General features: G+C 46.3%; 1 protein-coding gene and 1 long non-coding RNA gene across 5 annotated transcripts in view; both read right to left on the bottom strand.

The window, feature by feature from the left end:
* LOC118389002 (plexin-A1-like) overlaps positions 1 to 19,425 on the bottom strand; it is a 302,199-nt gene that overhangs the window by 159,426 nt on the left and 123,348 nt on the right. For 2 of the 3 annotated variants that reach the window (XM_052527315.1, XM_052527316.1), the window contains exon 4: positions 14,476 to 14,638. In XM_052527315.1, coding sequence (XP_052383275.1) covers positions 14,477 to 14,638 — 162 coding nt within the window. In that variant the 3' untranslated portion in view covers position 14,476. Of the gene's footprint in view, positions 1 to 14,475; positions 14,639 to 19,425 lie in introns of those variants that run through there. The other variant, XM_052527317.1, reaches the window with a different exon arrangement.
* LOC127932250 (uncharacterized) lies at positions 9,768 to 12,197 on the bottom strand. 2 transcript variants are annotated; one of them, XR_008144672.1, is made up of 4 exons: positions 11,583 to 12,197; positions 11,089 to 11,230; positions 10,171 to 10,667; positions 9,768 to 10,099 (listed from the first exon to the last, which is right to left on the bottom strand). It is a non-coding gene; the product is annotated as an uncharacterized LOC127932250 (long non-coding RNA). The 2 variants fall into 2 exon arrangements; XR_008144673.1 differs by lacking the exon at positions 11,089 to 11,230.

The raw sequence follows: 19,425 nt of genomic DNA, 5'->3' as shown, positions 1-19,425 counted from the left end.
CCGAAGTCAAATGTCTGCTGTTTGCTGATGATCTGGTGCTTCTGTCACCAACCAAGGAGGGCCTACAGCAGCACCTAGATCTTATGCACAGATTCTGTCAGACCAGGGCCCTGACAGTAAATCTCAGTAAGACCAAAATAATGGTGTTCCAAAAAAGGTCCAGTCACCAGGACCACAAATACAAATTCCATCTAGACACTGTTGCCCTAGAGCACACAAAAAAACTATACATACCTTGGCCTAAACATCAGCGCCACAGGTAACTTCCACAAAGCTGTGAACGATCTGAGAGACAAGGCAAGAAGGGCATTCTATGCCATCAAAAGAAACATAAATTTCAACATACCAATTAGGATTTGGCTAAAAATACTTGAATCAGTCATAGAGCCCATTGCCCTTTATGGTTGTGAGGTCTGGGGTCCGCTCACCAACCAAGACTTCACAAAATGGGACAAACACCAAATTGAGACTCTGCACGCAGAATTCTGCAAAAATATCCTCCCTGTACAACGTAAAACACCAAATAATAACACCAAACAAAAAGATAATTACTTAACACATTGGAAAGAATTAACAAAAAAACAAGAGCAAACTAGAATGCTATCTGGCCCTACACAGAGAGTACACAGCGGCAGAATACCTGACCACTGTGACTGACCCAAACTTAAGGAAAGCTTTGACTATGTACAGACTCAGTGAGCATAGCCTTGCTATTGAGAAAGGCCGCCGTAGGCAGACATGGCTCTCAAGAGAAGACAGGCTATGTGCTCACTGCCCACAAAATGAGGTGGAAACTGAGCTGCACTTCCTAACCTCCTGCCCAATGTATGACCATATTAGAGAGACATATTTCCCCCAGATTACACAGATCCACAAAGAATTCGAAAACAAATCCAATTTTGAAAAACTCCCATATCTACTGGGTGAAATTCCACAGTGTGCCATCACAGCAGCAAGATTTGTGACCTGTTGCCACGAGAAAAGGGCAACCAGTGAAGAACAAACACCATTGTAAATACAACCCATATTTATGCTTATTCATTTTATCTTGTGTCCTTTAACTATTTGTACATTGTATATATATATATATATATATATATATATATATATATATATATATATATATAGTTGTTTTTCACTTTATATATTCACTTTGTATGTTGTCTACCTCACTTGCTTTGGCAATGTTAACACGTTTCCCATGCCAATAAAGCCCTTGAATTGAATTGAAAATTGAAATAGAAAGAGAGAAATAGAAAGAGAGAGAAAGAGAGAGAAAGAGAAAGAGAGAGAGAGAAAGAGAGAGAGAAAGAGAGAGAAAGAGAAAGAGAGAGAAAGAAAGAAAGAGAGAGAGAAAGAAAGAGAGAGAGAAATAGAAAGAGAGAGAGAAATAGAAAGAGAGAGAGAAATAGAAAGAGAGCTAGGGGGAGAGAGGAAGAGAGATCTAGGGGGAAACAGAGGAAGGAGTAGGAGTTGATGGTGGAAGGATTTGTTCCGTTCCTTTATTCCTCTTTTTCAGAAATGCAAACTCAAATCACACACCCACACCATCTGCAGGCAGGTTGAGATCCAGCTGCTGTCTGTCAGAGAGACACTCTCTTTGCCACTGCCAAAAGTCTCACACACGTCGCACCAAATGCGGATCAGTTTTAGAGACCACCCACTGTAGAAGTCTGACTGCCGACCTTTTCTCATGTGATTCCACATGTAAAATCGCAAGTCGCGACTTCACAGGGGAGCCGCTTGAATGTACAAAATTGTCGGACATGTGAACTTTCATGCGCCGTAACAAACTTTTAGGCCATCTGCAAACACGAATGAAGTTCGCAAATTCATCTCAGAGACGCGAAGTACTGATCTAAGGTCAATTTGGAGTGTGGTGATAGAAGGCCTCTCTACCCCTCCGCCTAAATGACTAGGAATCAGCAGTGTGTTACATCTCAGACAAGGGTGTGGAATGTAAGTGGCCCAATGCCGCTGTACGCTGATCTGAGGCCAGTTTGGAGTGTGGTTGCCTAATAGTGAAGGTTAGGATTGGGGTGAGACCAGTGGTTTGGGGTAATGTGACCATGGCTGCCACTGTTATGGCCTGGGTTTTACACACACACACCACCACCACCACCACAGTGTGCGTGCGTTATGGCCTGGGTTTTACACACACACACACACACACACCACCACCACCACCACCACCACCACCACCACCACCAGTGTGCGTGCGTGTGTGAACTGAGAGAGGCTCATTGTTGACTGTGGTTTGATTATGCTCAGGGGTCAGGTACAGTATGAGAACTGCTGGGGGCACTGCCATGGAGACCAATGTTTGCCCAAAACTCAGCAGAGACTTGGAGAGAGGGAGGGGAGAGAGAGGGAGGGGGCCAAAACACTGGACATCGCTGATGATATCACACGTGAAACGACTATCATTTTGAAACGTGAGTGTGTGACGTGTTCGTGGTTTTTTTTGCTGATGCCGTTTTTGTGTCTTCTCAATTTTGTTTGTTTATTTTAGTAACGTAAACACTTGTTTCCCGTGTCAATAAAGCCCTTTGAACTGAATTGAGAGAGCAAATACAAAGAGAAGCGAGAGAATGAGAAATTTGGGGGAGAAAGAGAGGAATTTGGGGAAGAGAGAAAGAGAGAGAAATTTGGGGAAGAGAGAAAGAGAGAAAGAGAAAGAGAGTGAGATACAGGAAGCAAGCAATCGTGAGCATGACAGAGAGAGGGAGTGTAAGAAAGAAAGAGAAGACAGAGCTTTGGCAATGTTAACATATGTTTCCCATGCCAATAAAGCCCTTAAATTGAGAGAGCACGAGAGAGAGCGAGACATGGGACAAACACCAAATTGAGACTCTGCATGCAGAATTCTGCAAAAATATTGTCAGTGTACAACGTCGAACATCAAATAATGCATGAAGAGCAGAATTAGGCCGATACCCGCTAATGATCAAAATCCAGAAAAGACCCGTTCAATTCTTCAACCACCTAAAAGGAAGCGATTCCCAAACCTTCCATAACTTTTTATGGCTGCAGGGGCAGTATTGAGTAGCTTGGATGAAAAGCTCGAATGAGACAGGAAATAGTCACCACTGCCACGAGTTGACCATGCGCGTTCACAGGGGAAGGACCTGCGTTCCTTCGCTCATCTGAAGTCATTCTAATTCTCCGGTTGGAACGTTATTCAAGATATATGTAAACAACATTCTAATGATTGATTCAGTACATCGTTTGACATGTTTCTACTGACTGTTACGGAACTTTTGGACATTTCGTCACGTTATAGTGGACGCGCTTTGTGACTTTGGAATTGTTTACCAAACGCGCTAACCAAAATAGCTAATTGGACATAAATAACGGACATTTTCAAAAAAAATCAAGCATTTATTGTGGACCTGGGATTCCTAGGACTGCATTCTGATGAAGTTCGTCAAAGGTAAGGAAACATTTATCGTGTATTTTCTGTTTTTTGTTGACTCCAACGTGGCGGCTAATTCGGCTTTTGTTCTGAGCGCCGTCTCAGATTATTGCATGTGTTGCTTTTTCCGTAAACTTTTTTTGAAATCTGACACAGCGGTTGCATTAAGGAGAGGTGTATCTATAATTCCATGTATATAACTTGTATTATCATCTACATTTATGGTGAGTATTTCTGTTGAAACGATGTGGCTATGCAAAATCACTTGATGTTTTTGGAACAAGTGAATCTAATAAACCAATGTAAACTTAGATTTTTTTTTTTATAAATATGTACTTTATAAAAAAAAACATGCATGTATTGTGTAACATGAAGTCCTATGAGTGTCATCTGATGAAGATAATTCAAGGTTAGTGATTAATTTGATCTTTATTTCTGTTTTTTTTATGTTATATTTAGCTGGAAAATGGCTGTGCTTATTGTGGTTTGGTGGAGACCTAACAAACAATCGTTTGTAGTGATTTAGCTGAAAAGCCTATTTGAAATCGGACACTTTGGTGGGATTAACAACAAGATTAACTTTAAAATGATATAAAACACATGTATGTTTTAGGAATTGTAATTATGAGATTTCTGTGGTTTGAATTTGGCGTCCTCTATTTTCACTGGTAGTTGTCATATCGATCCCGGTATTGGGATTGTAGCCATAACAAGATAACAAAGCCATCACCTACAGAGAGATGAACCTGGAGAAGAGTCCCCTAAGCAAGCTGGTCCCGGGGCTCTGTTCACAAACACAGACACCACAGAGCCCCAGGATAGCAGCACAATTAGACCCAATCAAATCATGAGAAAACAAAAAGATAATTACTTGACATATTGGAAAGAATTAATAAAAAAACAGTAAACTAGAATGCTATTTGGCCCTAAAAAAAGAGTACACAGTGGCAGAATACCTGAACACTGTGACTCACCCAAACTTAAGGAAAGCTTTGACTATGTACAGACTCAGTGAGCATAGCCTTGCTATTGAGAAAGGCCGCCATAGGTAGACATGGCTCTCAAGAGAAGACAGGCTATGTGCACACTGCCCACAAAATGAGGTGGAAACTGAGCTGCACTTCCTAACCTCCTGTCCAATGTATGAACATAGAGACACATATTTCCTTCAGATTACACAAAGATTTCGAAAACAAACCCAATTTGGATAAACTCCCATATCTACTGGGTGAAATACCACAGTGTGCCGTCACAGCAGCAAGATTTGTGACCTGTTGCCACAAGAAAAGGGCAACCAGTGAAGAACAAACACCATTGTAAATACAACCCATGTTTATGCTTATTTATTTTCCCTGTTGTACTTTAACCATTTGTACATTGATACAACACTGTACATATTCATAATATGACATTTGTAATGTCTTTATTCTTTTGAAAATTCTGTATGTGTAATGTTTACTGTTAATTTCTAATTGTTTATTTCACTTTTGTATATTATCTACAACACGTTTCCCATGTCAATAAAGCCCCTTGAATTGAATTGTGAGAGAGAGAGAAATGACAAGATAATTGAGAGGGTCAGAGACCTAGCTAATCGTCTTGGAGGCACAGTGAGACAGTAGGTTCATTGAGGCCTAGGTGTGTGTGTGTGTGTGTGTGTGTGTGTGTGTGTGTGTGTGTGTGTGTGTGTGTGTGTGTGTGTGTGTGTGTGTGTGTGTGTGTGTGTGTGTGTGTGTGTGTGTGTGTGTGTGTGTGTGTTCAATAACAACATTCACACAGTTACCATGGCTGGCACAGACACACGTCAGAGTGTGTGTGTTTAGGAGGAAGGCGCTAGCTAGACGACCTCTGGTATTTGAGCCGTGCACCCCTCCCCGCCTCCGCTCATCTGAAGTCTCTACCTCACTCTCCTCTCCTCACCACCCCCCCAAACCCCAAAGTCTATTAACATTTACATTACAATGATCACTTCATCCACGGAGTGGTCAGTAGTCAGACAGAAACAACTCTACGGTTACAATTAGGCAGTCATTCAGACTGGTTAAGGATTAACCTACACCAGTCGTAAACATTAGGCATTCATTCAGACTGGTTAAGGATTAACCTACACCAGTCGTAAACATTAGGCAGTCATTCAGACTGGTTAAGGATTAACCTACACCAGTCGTAAACATTAGGCATTCATTCAGACTGGTTAAGGATTAACCTACACCAGTCGTAAACATTAGGCAGTCATTCAGACTGGTTAAGGATTAACCTACACCAGTCGTAAACATTAGGCATTCATTCAGACTGGTTAAGGATTAACCTACACCAGTCGTAAACATTAGGCAGTCATTCAGACTGGTTAAGGATTAACCTACACCAGTCGTAAACATTAGGCAGTCATTCAGACTGGTTAAGGATTAACCTACACCAGTCGTAAACATTAGGCATTCATTCAGACTGGTTAAGGATTAACCTACACCAGTCGTAAACATTAGGCATTCATTCAGACTGGTTAAGGATTAACCTACACCAGTCGTAAACATTAGGCAGTCATTCAGACTGGTTAAGGATTAACCTACACCAGTCGTAAACATTAGGCAGTCATTCAGACTGGTTAAGGATGAACCTACACCAGTCGTAAACATTAGGCATTCATTCAGACTGGTTAAGGATTAACCTACACCAGTCGTAAACATTAGGCAGTCATTCAGACTGGTTAAGGATTAACCTACACCAGTCGTAAACATTAGGCATTCATTCAGACTGGTTAAGGATTAACCTACACCAGTCGTAAACATTAGGCATTCATTCAGACTGGTTAAGGATTAACCTACACCAGTCGTAAACATTAGGCAGTCATTCAGACTGGTTAAGGATTAACCTACACCAGTCGTAAACATTAGGCATTCATTCAGACTGGTTAAGGATTAACCTACACCAGTCGTAAACATTAGGCATTCATTCAGACTGGTTAAGGATTAACCTACACCAGTCGTAAACATTAGGCATTCATTCAGACTGGTTAAGGATTAACCTACACCAGTCGTAAACATTAGGCAGTCATTCAGACTGGTTAAGGATGAACCTACACCAGTCGTAAACATTAGGCATTCATTCAGACTGGTTAAGGATGAACCTACACCAGTCGTAAACATTAGGCAGTCATTCAGACTGGTTAAGGATTAACCTACACCAGTCGTAAACATTAGGCATTCATTCAGACTGGTTAAGGATTAACCTACACCAGTCGTAAACATTAGGCATTCATTCAGACTGGTTAAGGATTAACCTACACCAGTCGTAAACATTAGGCAGTCATTCAGACTGGTTAAGGATTAACCTACACCAGTCGTAAACATTAGGCATTCATTCAGACTGGTTAAGGATTAACCTACACCAGTCGTAAACATTAGGCAGTCATTCAGACTGGTTAAGGATTAACCTACACCAGTCGTAAACATTAGGCAGTCATTCAGACTGGTTAAGGATTAACCTACACCAGTCGTAAACATTAGGCAGTCATTCAGACTGGTTAAGGATTAACCTACACCAGTCGTAAACATTAGGCAGTCATTCAGACTGGTTAAGGATTAACCTACACCAGTCGTAAACATTAGGCAGTCATTCAGACTGGTTAATTTGTGTGACTCTCAAACCCGGGTCCGGGAGCGTAATCATCGCCTGACACTAATTAGCATAACGCAACGGACATAAATCTTCCTAGAAAATCTTCCTATTCATGAAAATCACAAGTGAAATATATTGGAACACAGCTTAGCCTTTTGTTAATCACCCTGTCATCTCAGATTTTCAAAATATGCTTTACAGCCAAAGCTAGACAAGCATTTGTGTAAGTTTATCATAGACTAGCATAGCATTATGCCTTGCTAGCAGCAGGTAACCTTGTCACGAAGATCAGATAAATCGTTTACCTTTGATGAACTACCTTTGCTAACCAGTTGTAAACATTAGGCATTCATTCCGACTCGGCTTGCTAAATCGTTGTGGACGGATTGTAGAATGGTTTAAGCCGCGAGCTCCGGCGCCAAAGGGCAGTTCGCCTTAGAGCAGTTCGCCGTAGAGCAGTTCGCCGTAGAGCAGTTCGCAGTAGAGCAGTTCGCAGTAGAGCAGTTCGCAGTAGAGCAGTTCGCAGTAGAGCAGTTCGCCGTAGAGCAGTTCGCAGTAGAGCAGTTCCCAGTAGAGCAGTTCGCAGTAGAGCAGTTCGCCGTAGAGCAGTTCGCAGTAGAGCAGTTCGCCGTAGAGCAGTTCGCAGTAGAGCAGTTCCCAGTAGAGCAGTTCCCAGTAGAGCAGTTCCCAGTAGAGCAGTTCCCAGTAGAGCAGTTCCCAGTAGAGCAGTTCGCAGTAGAGCAGTTCGCAGTAGAGCAGTTCGCAGTAGAGCAGTTCCCAGTAGAGCAGTTCCCAGTAGAGCAGTTCCCAGTAGAGCAGTTCGCAGTAGAGCAGTTCGCAGTAGAGCAGTTCGCAGTAGAGCAGTTCGCCGTAGAGCAGTTCGCCGTAGAGCAGTTCGCCGTAGAGCAGTTCGCCGTAGAGCAGTTCGCAGTAGAGCAGTTCGCAGTAGAGCAGTTCGCAGTAGAGCAGTTCGCAGTAGAGCAGTTCGCAGTAGAGCAGTTCGCCGTAGAGCAGTTCGCAGTAGAGCAGTTCCCAGTAGAGCAGTTCGCCGTAGAGCAGTTCGCAGTAGAGCAGTTCGCCGTAGAGCAGTTCGCAGTAGAGCAGTTCGCCGTAGAGCAGTTCCCAGTAGAGCAGTTCCCAGTAGAGCAGTTCCCAGTAGAGCAGTTCCCAGTAGAGCAGTTCGCCGTAGAGCAGTTCGCAGTAGAGCAGTTCGCCGTAGAGCAGTTCGCCGTAGAGCAGTTCGCCGTAGAGCAGTTCGCCGTAGAGCAGTTCGCCGTAGAGCAGTTCGCCGTAGAGTGCAGGGGCACTCGTTTTGTAATGTTTTTTTTTGTTGCCCCTAGTGGTGGGTTTTGATGGCGTCACTCAATGTCCTGCGGACCTACACAAACGTTAAACCTCACCGTGAATCTGGAGTGACCCCTCTGGGGTGTGTGTGTGTGTGTGTGTGTGTCTGTTACACTGATGTATCCAAGTGTGACTGTATCATGACACCTGTGAACATGCATCTAGACTTACTCACTTGTGTGTGTGTGTGTGTGTGTGTGTGTGTGTGTGTGTGTGTGTGTGTGTGTGTGTGTGTGTGTGTGTGTGTGTGTGAATCACTCAGAGTACGTCAGCTTTAACCTCATCCCTAGCCATCTAACAGAACAATGTAATATGCATTGTTATTATATTTCAGCCGAGATTCAATCACATATCCTCTACTTCAAACAGGTTTAATGCAGCCAACAGCAAGCGCACAAAGTTTCCTCCAGGAACATTCCCTGGCTTTGTACTGAGGAAACGTTACGCAAACACCCTCCAATTCAGGCGGGTTTAGGACAGCCGGCAAGCAAAAAAAGTTTCCTCCAGGAACTTAAGACATTTGCTTTGTTTGTACTGAGACTGTGTTTGGCGTCGAGCCTCCTAATGCTAATGAGGTTGGCTGGGCGGCCAAGTATCTGTGGGTTCAAACCCATTTGACGTACACGTGGTGCCCCCCAGAGAAAGGAAAGGAGTTGATGAAAAGATTCAAAACAGGCTAGAACAAGTGGCTGCGCTGTCTTTTGTGAGAGAGGAGGTTGGGGATTCGAACCCGCAACCTTGGGATAATGGGGATGCTCTTGGCTGTGGAGCAGGGTCTTTGTTAGGAGCGTGTGTGTGTGTGTGTGCGCGTGTGTGTGTGTGTGTGTGTGTGTGTGTGGGGGGGGTGCGTACTGTCAATGTGTGGCAGATGCTTAGGAGCCCTGGAGAGGGCTTCCGTGTGATTTGGCTGACTGTGAGTGCAGACAATGGCCAGCACACACACGAACACAGACTCACACAAACGGGGAGGCGTACACATACGCATGCACCAGCGCACAGACAAACACAATATACAGACACAGAAGAGGAGGAGGGGGAACATATGATATTCCACCTCCCACAAACGACACTAGTATTAGCATTCATTTCCAGTAAGATGCTTCACAATACCGGGAGGGGGGACCCATATTCACGAGGGAGGCCATGAATATTTATGCCACGCAATTAGCTAGCACTGAGAAGAGTGTGTGTGTGTGTGTGTGTGTGTGTGTGTGTGTGTGTGTGTGTGTGTGTGTGTGTGTGTGTGTGTGTGTGTGTGTGTGTGTGTGTGTGTGTGTGTGTGTGTGTGTGTGTGTGTGATACGCATGAGCAACTGCAAAGACTCTCGTCAGTGTACAAGGCAACAAGAATTACAGTCGTACAGCCCAGTGACTTTGCTAAACAATGACAAGAAGATAAGGGGTAGCTACAGACTAATGAGTTTACTGAAAGTGGCTTATAAGACAAATGGAGGAGACTTTGGTGCAAAAGTATTTTCTAGGAAAGGGACAAAAAAAAAAAAGAGCGTCGGAGTTTACTGCTACGCAAGACAATACGGGGCAATGTTTGGAGGGACAATGCTCTGACAGACAGTATGGAAACGCCTCTTTTACGAACAAGACAATACGGGGCAATGTTTGGAGGGATAATGCTCTGACAGACAGTATGGAAACACCTCTTTTACGAACAAGACAATACGGGGCAATGTTTGGAGGGATAATGCTCTGACAGACAGTATGGAAACACCTCTTTTACGAACAAGACAATACGGGGCAATGTTTGGAGGGACAATGCTCTGACAGACAGTATGTAAACACCTCTTTTACGAACAAGACAATACGGGGCAATGTTTGGAGGGATAATGCTCTGACAGACAGTATGGAAACACCTCTTTTACGAACAAGACAATACGGGGCAATGTTTGGAGGGATAATGCTCTGACAGACAGTATGGAAACACCTCTTTTACGAACAAGACAATACGGGGCAATGTTTGGAGGGATAATGCTCTGACAGACAGTATGGAAACGCCTCTTTTACGAACAAGACAATACGGGGCAATGTTTGGAGGGATAATGCTCTGACAGACAGTATGGAAACGCCTCTTTTACGAACAAGACAATACGGGGCAATGTTTGGAGGGATAATGCTCTGACAGACAGTATGGAAACACCTCTTTTACGAACAAGACAATACGGGGCAATGTTTGGAGGGATAATGCTCTGACAGACAGTATGGAAACGCCTCTTTTACGAACAAGACAATACGGGGCAATGTTTGGAGGGATAATGCTCTGACAGACAGTATGGAAACGCCTCTTTTACGAACAAGACAATAAGGGGCAATGTTTGGAGGGATAATGCTCTGACAGACAGTATGGAAACGCCTCTTTTACGAACAAGACAATACGGGGCAATGTTTGGAGGGATAATGCTCTGACAGACAGTATGGAAACACCTCTTTACGAACAAGACAATACGGGGCAATGTTTGAGGGATAATGCTCTGACAGACAGTATGGAAACGCCTCTTTTACGAACAAGACAATACGGGGCAATGTTTGAGGGATAATGCTCTGACAGACAGTATGGAAACGCCTCTTTACGAACAAGACAATACGGGGCAATGTTTGGAGGGATAATGCTCTGACAGACAGTATGGAAACGCCTCTTTTACGAACAAGACAATACGGGGCAATGTTTGAGGGATAATGCTCTGACAGACAGTATGGAAACACCTCTTTTACGAACAAGACAATACGGGGCAATGTTTGGAGGGATAATGCTCTGACAGACAGTATGGAAACGCCTCTTTTACGAACAAGACAATACGGGGCAATGTTTGGAGGGATAATGCTCTGACAGACAGTATGGAAACGCCTCTTTTACGAACAAGACAATACGGGGCAATGTTTGGAGGATAATGCTCTGACAGACAGTATGGAAACGCCTCTTTTACGAACAAGACAATACGGGGCAATGTTTGGAGGGATAATGCTCTGACAGACAGTATGGAAACACCTCTTTACGAACAAGACAATACGGGGCAATGTTTGGAGGGATAATGCTCTGACAGACAGTATGGAAACGCCTCTTTTACGAACAAGACAATACGGGGCAATGTTTGAGGGATAATGCTCTGACAGACAGTATGGAATCGCCTCTTTTACGAACAAGACAATACGGGGCAATGTTTGGAGGGATAATGCTCTGACAGACAGTATGGAAACACCTCTTTTACGAACAAGACAATACGGGGCAATGTTTGGAGGGATAATGCTCTGACAGACAGTATGGAAACGCCTCTTTTACGAACAAGACAATACGGGGCAATGTTTGGAGGGATAATGCTCTGACAGACAGTATGGAAACGCCTCTTTTACGAACAAGCGAAAGCTTTTCTGTTTTTCGGTTGTTCTTTCGATAATAATTGTCTGCTTTCTTCACGTCGTAAATGACTACAATGACCTAATATGTCCTTTTTCCTAAACTAGAGTTCATTTTGAAGACATGAAGAGGGACAGCAGTTGATATATCTTCATGGGCTTGTTGTCTGTCAATGGCTGGTAGACAACGAATGGTTCATGCATGGGTCCAAGCACACACACGACACACACGCACGACACACGACACACACACACGCATACGACACACACACACACACGACACACACACACACACACATACGACACACACCTGTCAAATTTCAGATAATGATAATAATGATTAAGAAGGTGGAGTCAAATGACCCATAAAACACCAGGCCTTTGTGCTCCGTATCTTAAACGTGACTCAGAGTGGTGCTCTTTTGTATGTGTGCGTTTGTCTTTGTCTATGTGTGCGAGCGTGTGTGTGTGTGTGTGTGTGTGTGTGTGTGTGTGTGTGTGTGTGTGTGTGTGTGTGTGTGTGTGTGTGTGTGTGTGCGTGTGTGTGTGTGAGTAAACCCATCATGGGCCACGCTCTAGTGGATATGTCCTATGACACCTTAATGTGCTTGGCTTGTCTTGAGGACCCCTGCAGGCTGAGAGCACAGGGGCTGCTGGGGCCTGCCTGCCCGTCTGCCTTACTACATCCTCTAACCGGCGGGGGAGAGGCGCGTGTGTTTATCGCTGTCTGTGTGTACTAGAGAAGGTGTGTGTAACCAGAGAAGGTGGAAGGAGTGTAGAGAGATCTGTGTATGGTAAGGGGGGAGGTTATATATATATATATAACAAGGATTCATAGTGGGGTGGCATTAATTTGCTCCACGACTCAACCTAAACCCCTGAAACGAGCCCTCTGCTTTCACCCCCATCTCTTACTGATACACCACCCCCTCTTCTCCCTTCCATGCAAGATCCAATACCAGAATATTCCACAGCTATCTCATACCAGGGCAGTAGAGGTGTAAGAGGAGAGAGAGAAAACGAGAGAGAGAAAACGAGAGAGAGAGAACGAGAGAACGAGAGAACGAGAGAACGAGAACGAGAGAACGAGAGAACGAGAGAACGAGAGAGAGAGAGAGAGAGAACGAGAACGAGAAAAAGATGAGGAAAGGGGTTAAAAAGGAAGGGTGAGATGGTTTTAAAAAAATAAATGGAATGGGATCAATGCAAGCCGGTTCAGGGGGGGCACTCAATTTTGTCTTAGAATGGAGCGTGTCAGAGAGAGAAGAAGGAGAAGGGGGGAGCAGCCGAGACATGGATTTAATACGAAGGGAGGGTGTGCAGTGGGGTAAGGGTAAGAGGGTGGGCTCAGGGAATTACCTTTCTAGTCATTAATAATGGGGTCTACCCCACAGAGAGGTACCCCTGGCCCCTCCTTAAGCACCCCTCGGCTTAACCCCAACCTGGTTTCTGTTAATGGGGATCACGGCCAGGCATTGGTGGGGGGGGGGGGGGTGTAAGTGAAGTAGAGTGCAGGAGTATTTTAGTATGTGTGTATGTTCCAAGTCTGTCATATACACTGAGTGGACAAAACATTAGGAACAACTTCATAATATTGAGTTGCTCCCCTTTCGCCCTCAGAACAGCCTCCGTTCGTTGAGGCATGGACTCCACAAGGTGTCGAAAGGCGTTCCACAGGGATGCTGGCCCACGTTGACGCCAATGCTCCCCACAGTTGTGTCAAGTTGGCTGGATGTCCTTCGGGTGGTGGACCATTCTTGATCCACACGGGAAATGGTTGAGCGTGAAAAGCCCAGCAGCGTTGCAGTTCTTGACACAAACCGGGGAGCCTGGCTCCTACTACCATACCCCGTTCAAAAGGCACTTAAATATTTTGCATTGCCGATTCACCCTCTGAATGGCACACATACACAGTCCATGTCCCAATTGCCTCAAGGCTTAAAAATCCTTCTTTAACCCGTCTCCTCCCCTTCGTCTACACTGATTGAAGAGGATTTAACAAGTGACATCAATAAGGGATTATAGCTTTCACCTGGATTCACCTGGTCAGTCTGTCATGGAAAGAGCAGGTGTTCCTAATGTTTTGTTCAAGCCATAGTTGTTCACCCACCGCCTACGGAGAAACGGTCACACCGTATTCTCAAAATGGACACACAGATGCCTTTTCACTGTCCTCTTTCTCAATCCCTCTCCACCGCCCTCCCTCCCCCTCTCTCCCTCTACTAATGAGTGGTAAAGGGGGTGTCAGCTGCATCATTAGAAGCCAACACAGGCGACCCGTAGCCAGAGCTTCAAAGCCGTACACGGCCGAGCCAGTGGTGAGGTTGTTAATGAACAGGTCCCCACATGGATTTTACACCTGACCTTTGCCCATTCCCCTGGTGTGTGTGCGCCTTGGTCGGCAGGGGGACGGGGACAAGGGGAGGGGAATTGCAGGGACCCACACCAGACAGACAGATGTAATTGCAGGTTACGGGAGGGTTGTGTGTGTCTAAGGTAATGAGGCATCATTAGCCCCCCCCCGCTGACACCTGCCGCCTTTCTTCAGACCTGCTGTCTGAGGGAGTGTGTGTGATGTGTCCCTACGTGTGTGTGTGCGTGTGTGTGTGTGTGTGTGTGTGTGTGTGTGTGTGTGTATGTTGGTTGATGAGCGTGTCGGTGTGCGCGTGCACGCGGGGCATATTTGTGTTTGCATGCATACCTGTGTTCACGCATGTGTGTGTGTGTGTGTGTGCCGTGTTCATGCCTGTGTGTATTTCTCTCTTACCTGTTTGTCGGAGAGTGTGTAGATGTGCTGCATGTCCGGGGAGAAGAGCAGGTCTCGGAGGATGGGGCCGTCACTCACCACCACGTTCTCATAGAGCAGCGCTGGACGCGTGGGACTCGCCGAATTCACCAGGATCTAGACAGAGAGACCGAGACAACAGGTGAGATGACTGCATTCCGTTGCCTGGCAAAAGAAGTGAAAAGGCGCCAGCGGCCAACGAACCTCAGATAAACCTCAAGGCCTGACGGAGGGAAAAGACAAGTGGCTCCAACTATCGTCCGAAATTTGGGGAAACGGCGCTGCCGGACGAAGCTCGCCTCGACTGTTCCGTAGCCAAGCGGCGAAGAGGTTTGTCGTTCCCAAGCAAAATAATCTACTCATCGGTTTAATGGCACAACGCCGATCCCATTGATCCAGTCCAATGTTGTTGTTACTCATGGACCAATCGCGTAGCTCAACAAATCCTTGCTCCGTTGTGACGGAGGCTTTACAGCTTTTTCTTGTGGTCCCGCAATTATTCACAGTTCACAAAGTAGATAACCGTTGTCAAATACCTTCTTTAATGCAAGAAATACAACGAGTGGCACTTCTCTATCTGTTACACACTAAAAATGAAGGTGACGGATTTAGACATAATGTCTGTTTGTCTGTTTCTGTTTATTTCAGTCTGTGTCTGTGTGTAGTGCGTTTCCGTCTGTGTGTGTGTAGGTGTGTTTCCGTCTGTCTGTGTGTAGGTGTGCGTGTAGGTGTGCGTGTAGGTGTGCGTGTGTAGGTGTGTGCGTGTGTGCAGGTCTGTGTGTATGTGTGTGTAGGTGTGCGTGTGTGTAGGTGTGCGTGTGTGTAGGTGTGCGTGTGTAGGTGTGCGTGTGTGTAGGTGTGCGTGTGTGTAGGTGTAGGTCTGTGCGTGTGTGTAGGTGTAGGTCTGTGTGTAGGTGTGCGTGTGTGCAGGTCTGTGTGTAGGTCTGTGTATGTGTGTGCAGGTGTGTGTGTGCAGGTGTGTGTGTGTAGGTGTGCGTATGTGTGTAGGTGTGCGTATGTGTAGGTGTGCGTGTGTGTAGGTGTGCGTGTGTGTAGGTGTGCGTGTGTGTAGGTGTGCGTGTGTGTAGGTGTGCAGGTGTGCGTATGTGTGTAGGTGTGCGTATGTGTGTAGGTGTGCGTATGTGTGTAGGTGTGCGTATGTGTGTAGGTGTGCATGTGTGTAGGTGTGCATGTGTGTAGGTGTAGGTCTGTGTGTAGGTGTAGGTCTGTGTGTAGGTGTAGGTCTGTGTGTAGGTGTAGGTCTGTGTGTAGGTGTGCAGGTGTGTGTGTGCAGGTCTGTGTGTAGGTCTGTGTATGTGTGTGCAGGTGTGTGTGTGTAGGTGTGCGTATGTGTGTAGGTGTGCGTGTGTAGGTATGCGTGTGTAGGTGTGCGTGTGTAGGTGTGCGTGTGTAGGTGTGCGTGTGTAGGTGTGCATATGTGTGTAGGTGTGCAGGTGTATGTGTGTAGGTGTGCGTAGGTGTATGTGTGTAGGTGTGCAGGTGTGTGTAGGTGTAGGTGTGTAGGTGTGCAGGTGTGCGTAGGTGTATGTGTGCAGGTGTGCGTAGGTGTATGTGTGCAGGTGTGCGTAGGTGTGTGTGTAGGTGTGCGTAGGTGTATGTGTGCGTAGGTGTATGTAGGTGTAGGTGTGCGTAGGTGTATGTGTGCAGGTGTGTGTAGGTGTATGTGTGCAGGTGTGCGTAGGTGTGTGTGCAGGTGTGCGTAGGTGTGTGTGTAGGTGTGCGTAGGTGTATGTGTGCGTAGGTGTATGTGTGTAGGTGTAGGTGTGCGTAGGTGTATGTGTGTAGGTGTGCGTAGGTGTATGTGTGTAGGTGTGCGTAGGTGTATGTGTGTAGGTGTGCGTAGGTGTATGTGCGTAGGTGTGCGTAGGTGTATGTGCGTAGGTGTATGTGTGTAGGTGTGCGTAGGTGTATGTGTGTAGGTATGCGTAGGTGTATGTGTGTAGGTGTATGTGTGTAGGTGTGCGTAGGTGTATGTGTGTAGGTGTGCGTAGGTGTATGTGTGTAGGTGTGCGTAGGTGTATGTGTGTAGGTGTGCAGGTGTGTGTGTGTGCAGGTCTGTGTGTAGGTCTGTGTATGTGTGTGTAGGTGTGCGTATGTGTGTAGGTGTGCGTGTGTAGGTGTGCGTGTGTAGGTGTGCGTGTGTAGGTGTGCGTGTGTAGGTGTGCGTATGTGTGTAGGTGTGCAGGTGTATGTGTGTAGGTGTGCATAGGTGTATGTGTGTAGGTGTGCAGGTGTGTGTAGGTGTGTAGGTGTACAGGTGTGTGTAGGTGTATAGGTGTACAGGTGTGTGTAGGTGTATAGGTGTACAGGTGTGTGTAGGTGTATGTGTGCAGGTGTGCGTAGGTGTGTGTGTAGGTGTGCGTAGGTGTATGTGTGCGTAGAGTGTAGGTGTGCGTAGTGTATGTGTGCAGGTGTGTGTAGGTGTATGTGTGCAGGTGTGCGTAGGTGTGTGTGCAGGTGTGCGTAGGTGTGTGTGTAGGTGTGCGTAAGGTGTGTGTGTATTGTGCGTAGGTGTATGTGTGCGTAGGTGTATGTGTGTAGGTGTAGGTGTGCGTAGGTGTATGTGCGTAGGTGTGCGTAGGTGTATATGTGTAGGTGTGCGTAGGTGTATGTGTGTAGGTATGTGTAGGTGTATGTGCGTAGGTGTATGTGTGTAGGTGTGCGTAGGTGTATGTGTGTAGGTGTATGTGCGTAGGTGTATGTGTGTAGGTGTGCGTAGGTGTATGTGTGTAGGTGTGCGTAGGTGTATGTGTGTAGGTGTGCAGGTGTGTGTGTGTGCAGGTCTGTGTGTAGGTCTGTGTATGTGTGTGCAGGTGTGTGTGTGTAGGTGTGCGTATGTGTGTAGGTGTGCGTGTGTAGGTATGCGTGTGTAGGTGTGCGTGTGTAGGTGTGCGTGTGTAGGTGTGCGTGTGTAGGTGTGCGTGTGTAGGTGTGCGTGTGTAGGTGTGCGTGTGTAGGTGTGCGTATGTGTGTAGGTGTGCAGGTGTATGTGTGTAGGTGTGCGTAGGTGTATGTGTGTAGGTGTGCAGGTGTGTGTAGGTGTATGTGTGCAGGTGTGCGTAGGTGTATGTGTGCAGGTGTGCGTAGGTGTGTGTGTAGGTGTGCGTAGGTGTATGTGTGCGTAGGTGTATGTAGGTGTAGGTGTGCGTAGGTGTATGTGTGCAGGTGTGTGTAGGTGTATGTGTGCAGGTGTGCATAGGTGTGCGTAGGTGTATGTGTGCGTAGGTGTATGTGTGTAGGTGTAGGTGTGCGTAGGTGTATGTGTGTAGGTGTGCGTAGGTGTATGTGCGTAGGTGTGCGTAGGTGTATGTGCGTAGGTGTGCGTAGGTGTATGTGCGTAGGTGTATGTGCGTAGGTGTATGTGCGTAGGTGTATGTGTGTAGGTGTATGTGTGTAGGTGTATGTGCGTAGGTGTATGTGCGTAGGTGTATGTGCGTAGGTGTATGTGCGTAGGTGTATGTGCGTAGGTGTATGTGCGTAGGTGTATGTGTGTAGTAGTGTGCGTAGGTGTATGTGTGTAGGTGTGCGTAAAATGTATGTGTGTAGGTGTGCGTAGAGTGTATGTGTGTAGGTGTGCGTAGGTGTATGTGTGTAGGTGTGCGTAGGTGTATGTGTGTATGTGTGTAGGTATGCGTAGGTGTATGTGCGTAGGTGTATGTGTGTAGGTGTGCGTAGAGTGTATGTGTGTAGGTGTGCGTAGGTGTATGTGTGTAGGTGTGCGTAGGTGTGGGGTGTGTAAAATTGTGTTTGTGTAGGTGTGTAGGTGTGTGTAGGTGTATGTGTGTAGGTGTGCGTAAATTTGTATGTGTGTAGGTGTATGTGTGTAGGTGTGCAGGTGTGCGTGTGTGTAGGTGTGCGTGTGTGTAGGTGTGCGTGTGTGTGTGTAGGTCTGTGTGTAGGTGTGCGTGTAGGTCTGTGTGTAGTTGTGCAGGTGTGTGTGTGTGTGCAGGTCTGTGTGTAGGTCTGTGTATGTGTGTGCAGGTGTGTGTGTGTGTAGGTGTGCGTGTGTGTAGGTGTATGTGTGTAGGTGTAGGTGTGCGTAGGTGTAGGTGTGCGTAGGTGTATGTGTGTAGGTGTGCGTAAAAGTGTAGGTGTGCGTAGGTATGTGTGTAGGTGTGCGTAGGTGTAGGTGTGTGTAGGTGTATGTGTGTAGGTGTGCGTAGGTGTGCGTAGGTGTATGTGTGTAGGTGTGCAGGTGTGTGTAGGTGTATGTGTGTAGGTGTATGTGTGTAGGTGTGTGTAGGTGTATGTGTGTAGGTGTATGTGTGTAGGTGTGCGTAGGTGTATGTGTGTAGGTGTATGTGTGTAGGTGTGCGTAGGTGTATGTGTGTAGGTGTATGTGTGTAGGTGTGCAGGTGTGTGTAGGTGTATGTGTGTAGGTGTGTGTAGGTGTATGTGTGCAGGTGTGCGTAGGTGTATGTGTGCAGGTGTGCGTAGGTGTATGTGTGCAGGTGTGCGTAGGTGTATGTGTGCAGGTGTGCGTAGGTGTGCGTAGGTGTATGTGTGCGTAGGTGTATGTGTGCATAGGTGTATGTGTGTAGGTGTAGGTGTGCGTAGGTGTAGGTGTGCGTAGGTGTAGGTGTGCGTAGGTGTGTGTGTAGGTGTGCGTAGGTGTATGTGTAGGTGTGTAGGTGTATGTGCGTAGGTGTATGTGTGCAGGTGTATGTGTGCAGGTGTGCGTAGGTGTATGTGTGTAGGTGTATGTAGGTGTAGGTGTGCGTAGGTGTATGTAGGTGTGCGTAGGTGTATGTGTGCAGGTGTGTGCAGGTGTGTGTAGGTGTGTAGGTGTATGTGTGTAGGTGTGCGTAGGTGTGCGTAGGTGTATGTGTGTAGGTGTGCAGGTGTGTGTAGGTGTATGTGTGTAGGTGTATGTGTGTAGGTGT

This window comes from Oncorhynchus keta, chromosome 10 (assembly GCF_023373465.1).
Source record: "Oncorhynchus keta strain PuntledgeMale-10-30-2019 chromosome 10, Oket_V2, whole genome shotgun sequence".
NCBI classification, from domain to species: domain Eukaryota; kingdom Metazoa; phylum Chordata; class Actinopteri; order Salmoniformes; family Salmonidae; genus Oncorhynchus; species Oncorhynchus keta.
This window is presented reverse-complemented; position numbering and strand designations above follow the sequence as displayed.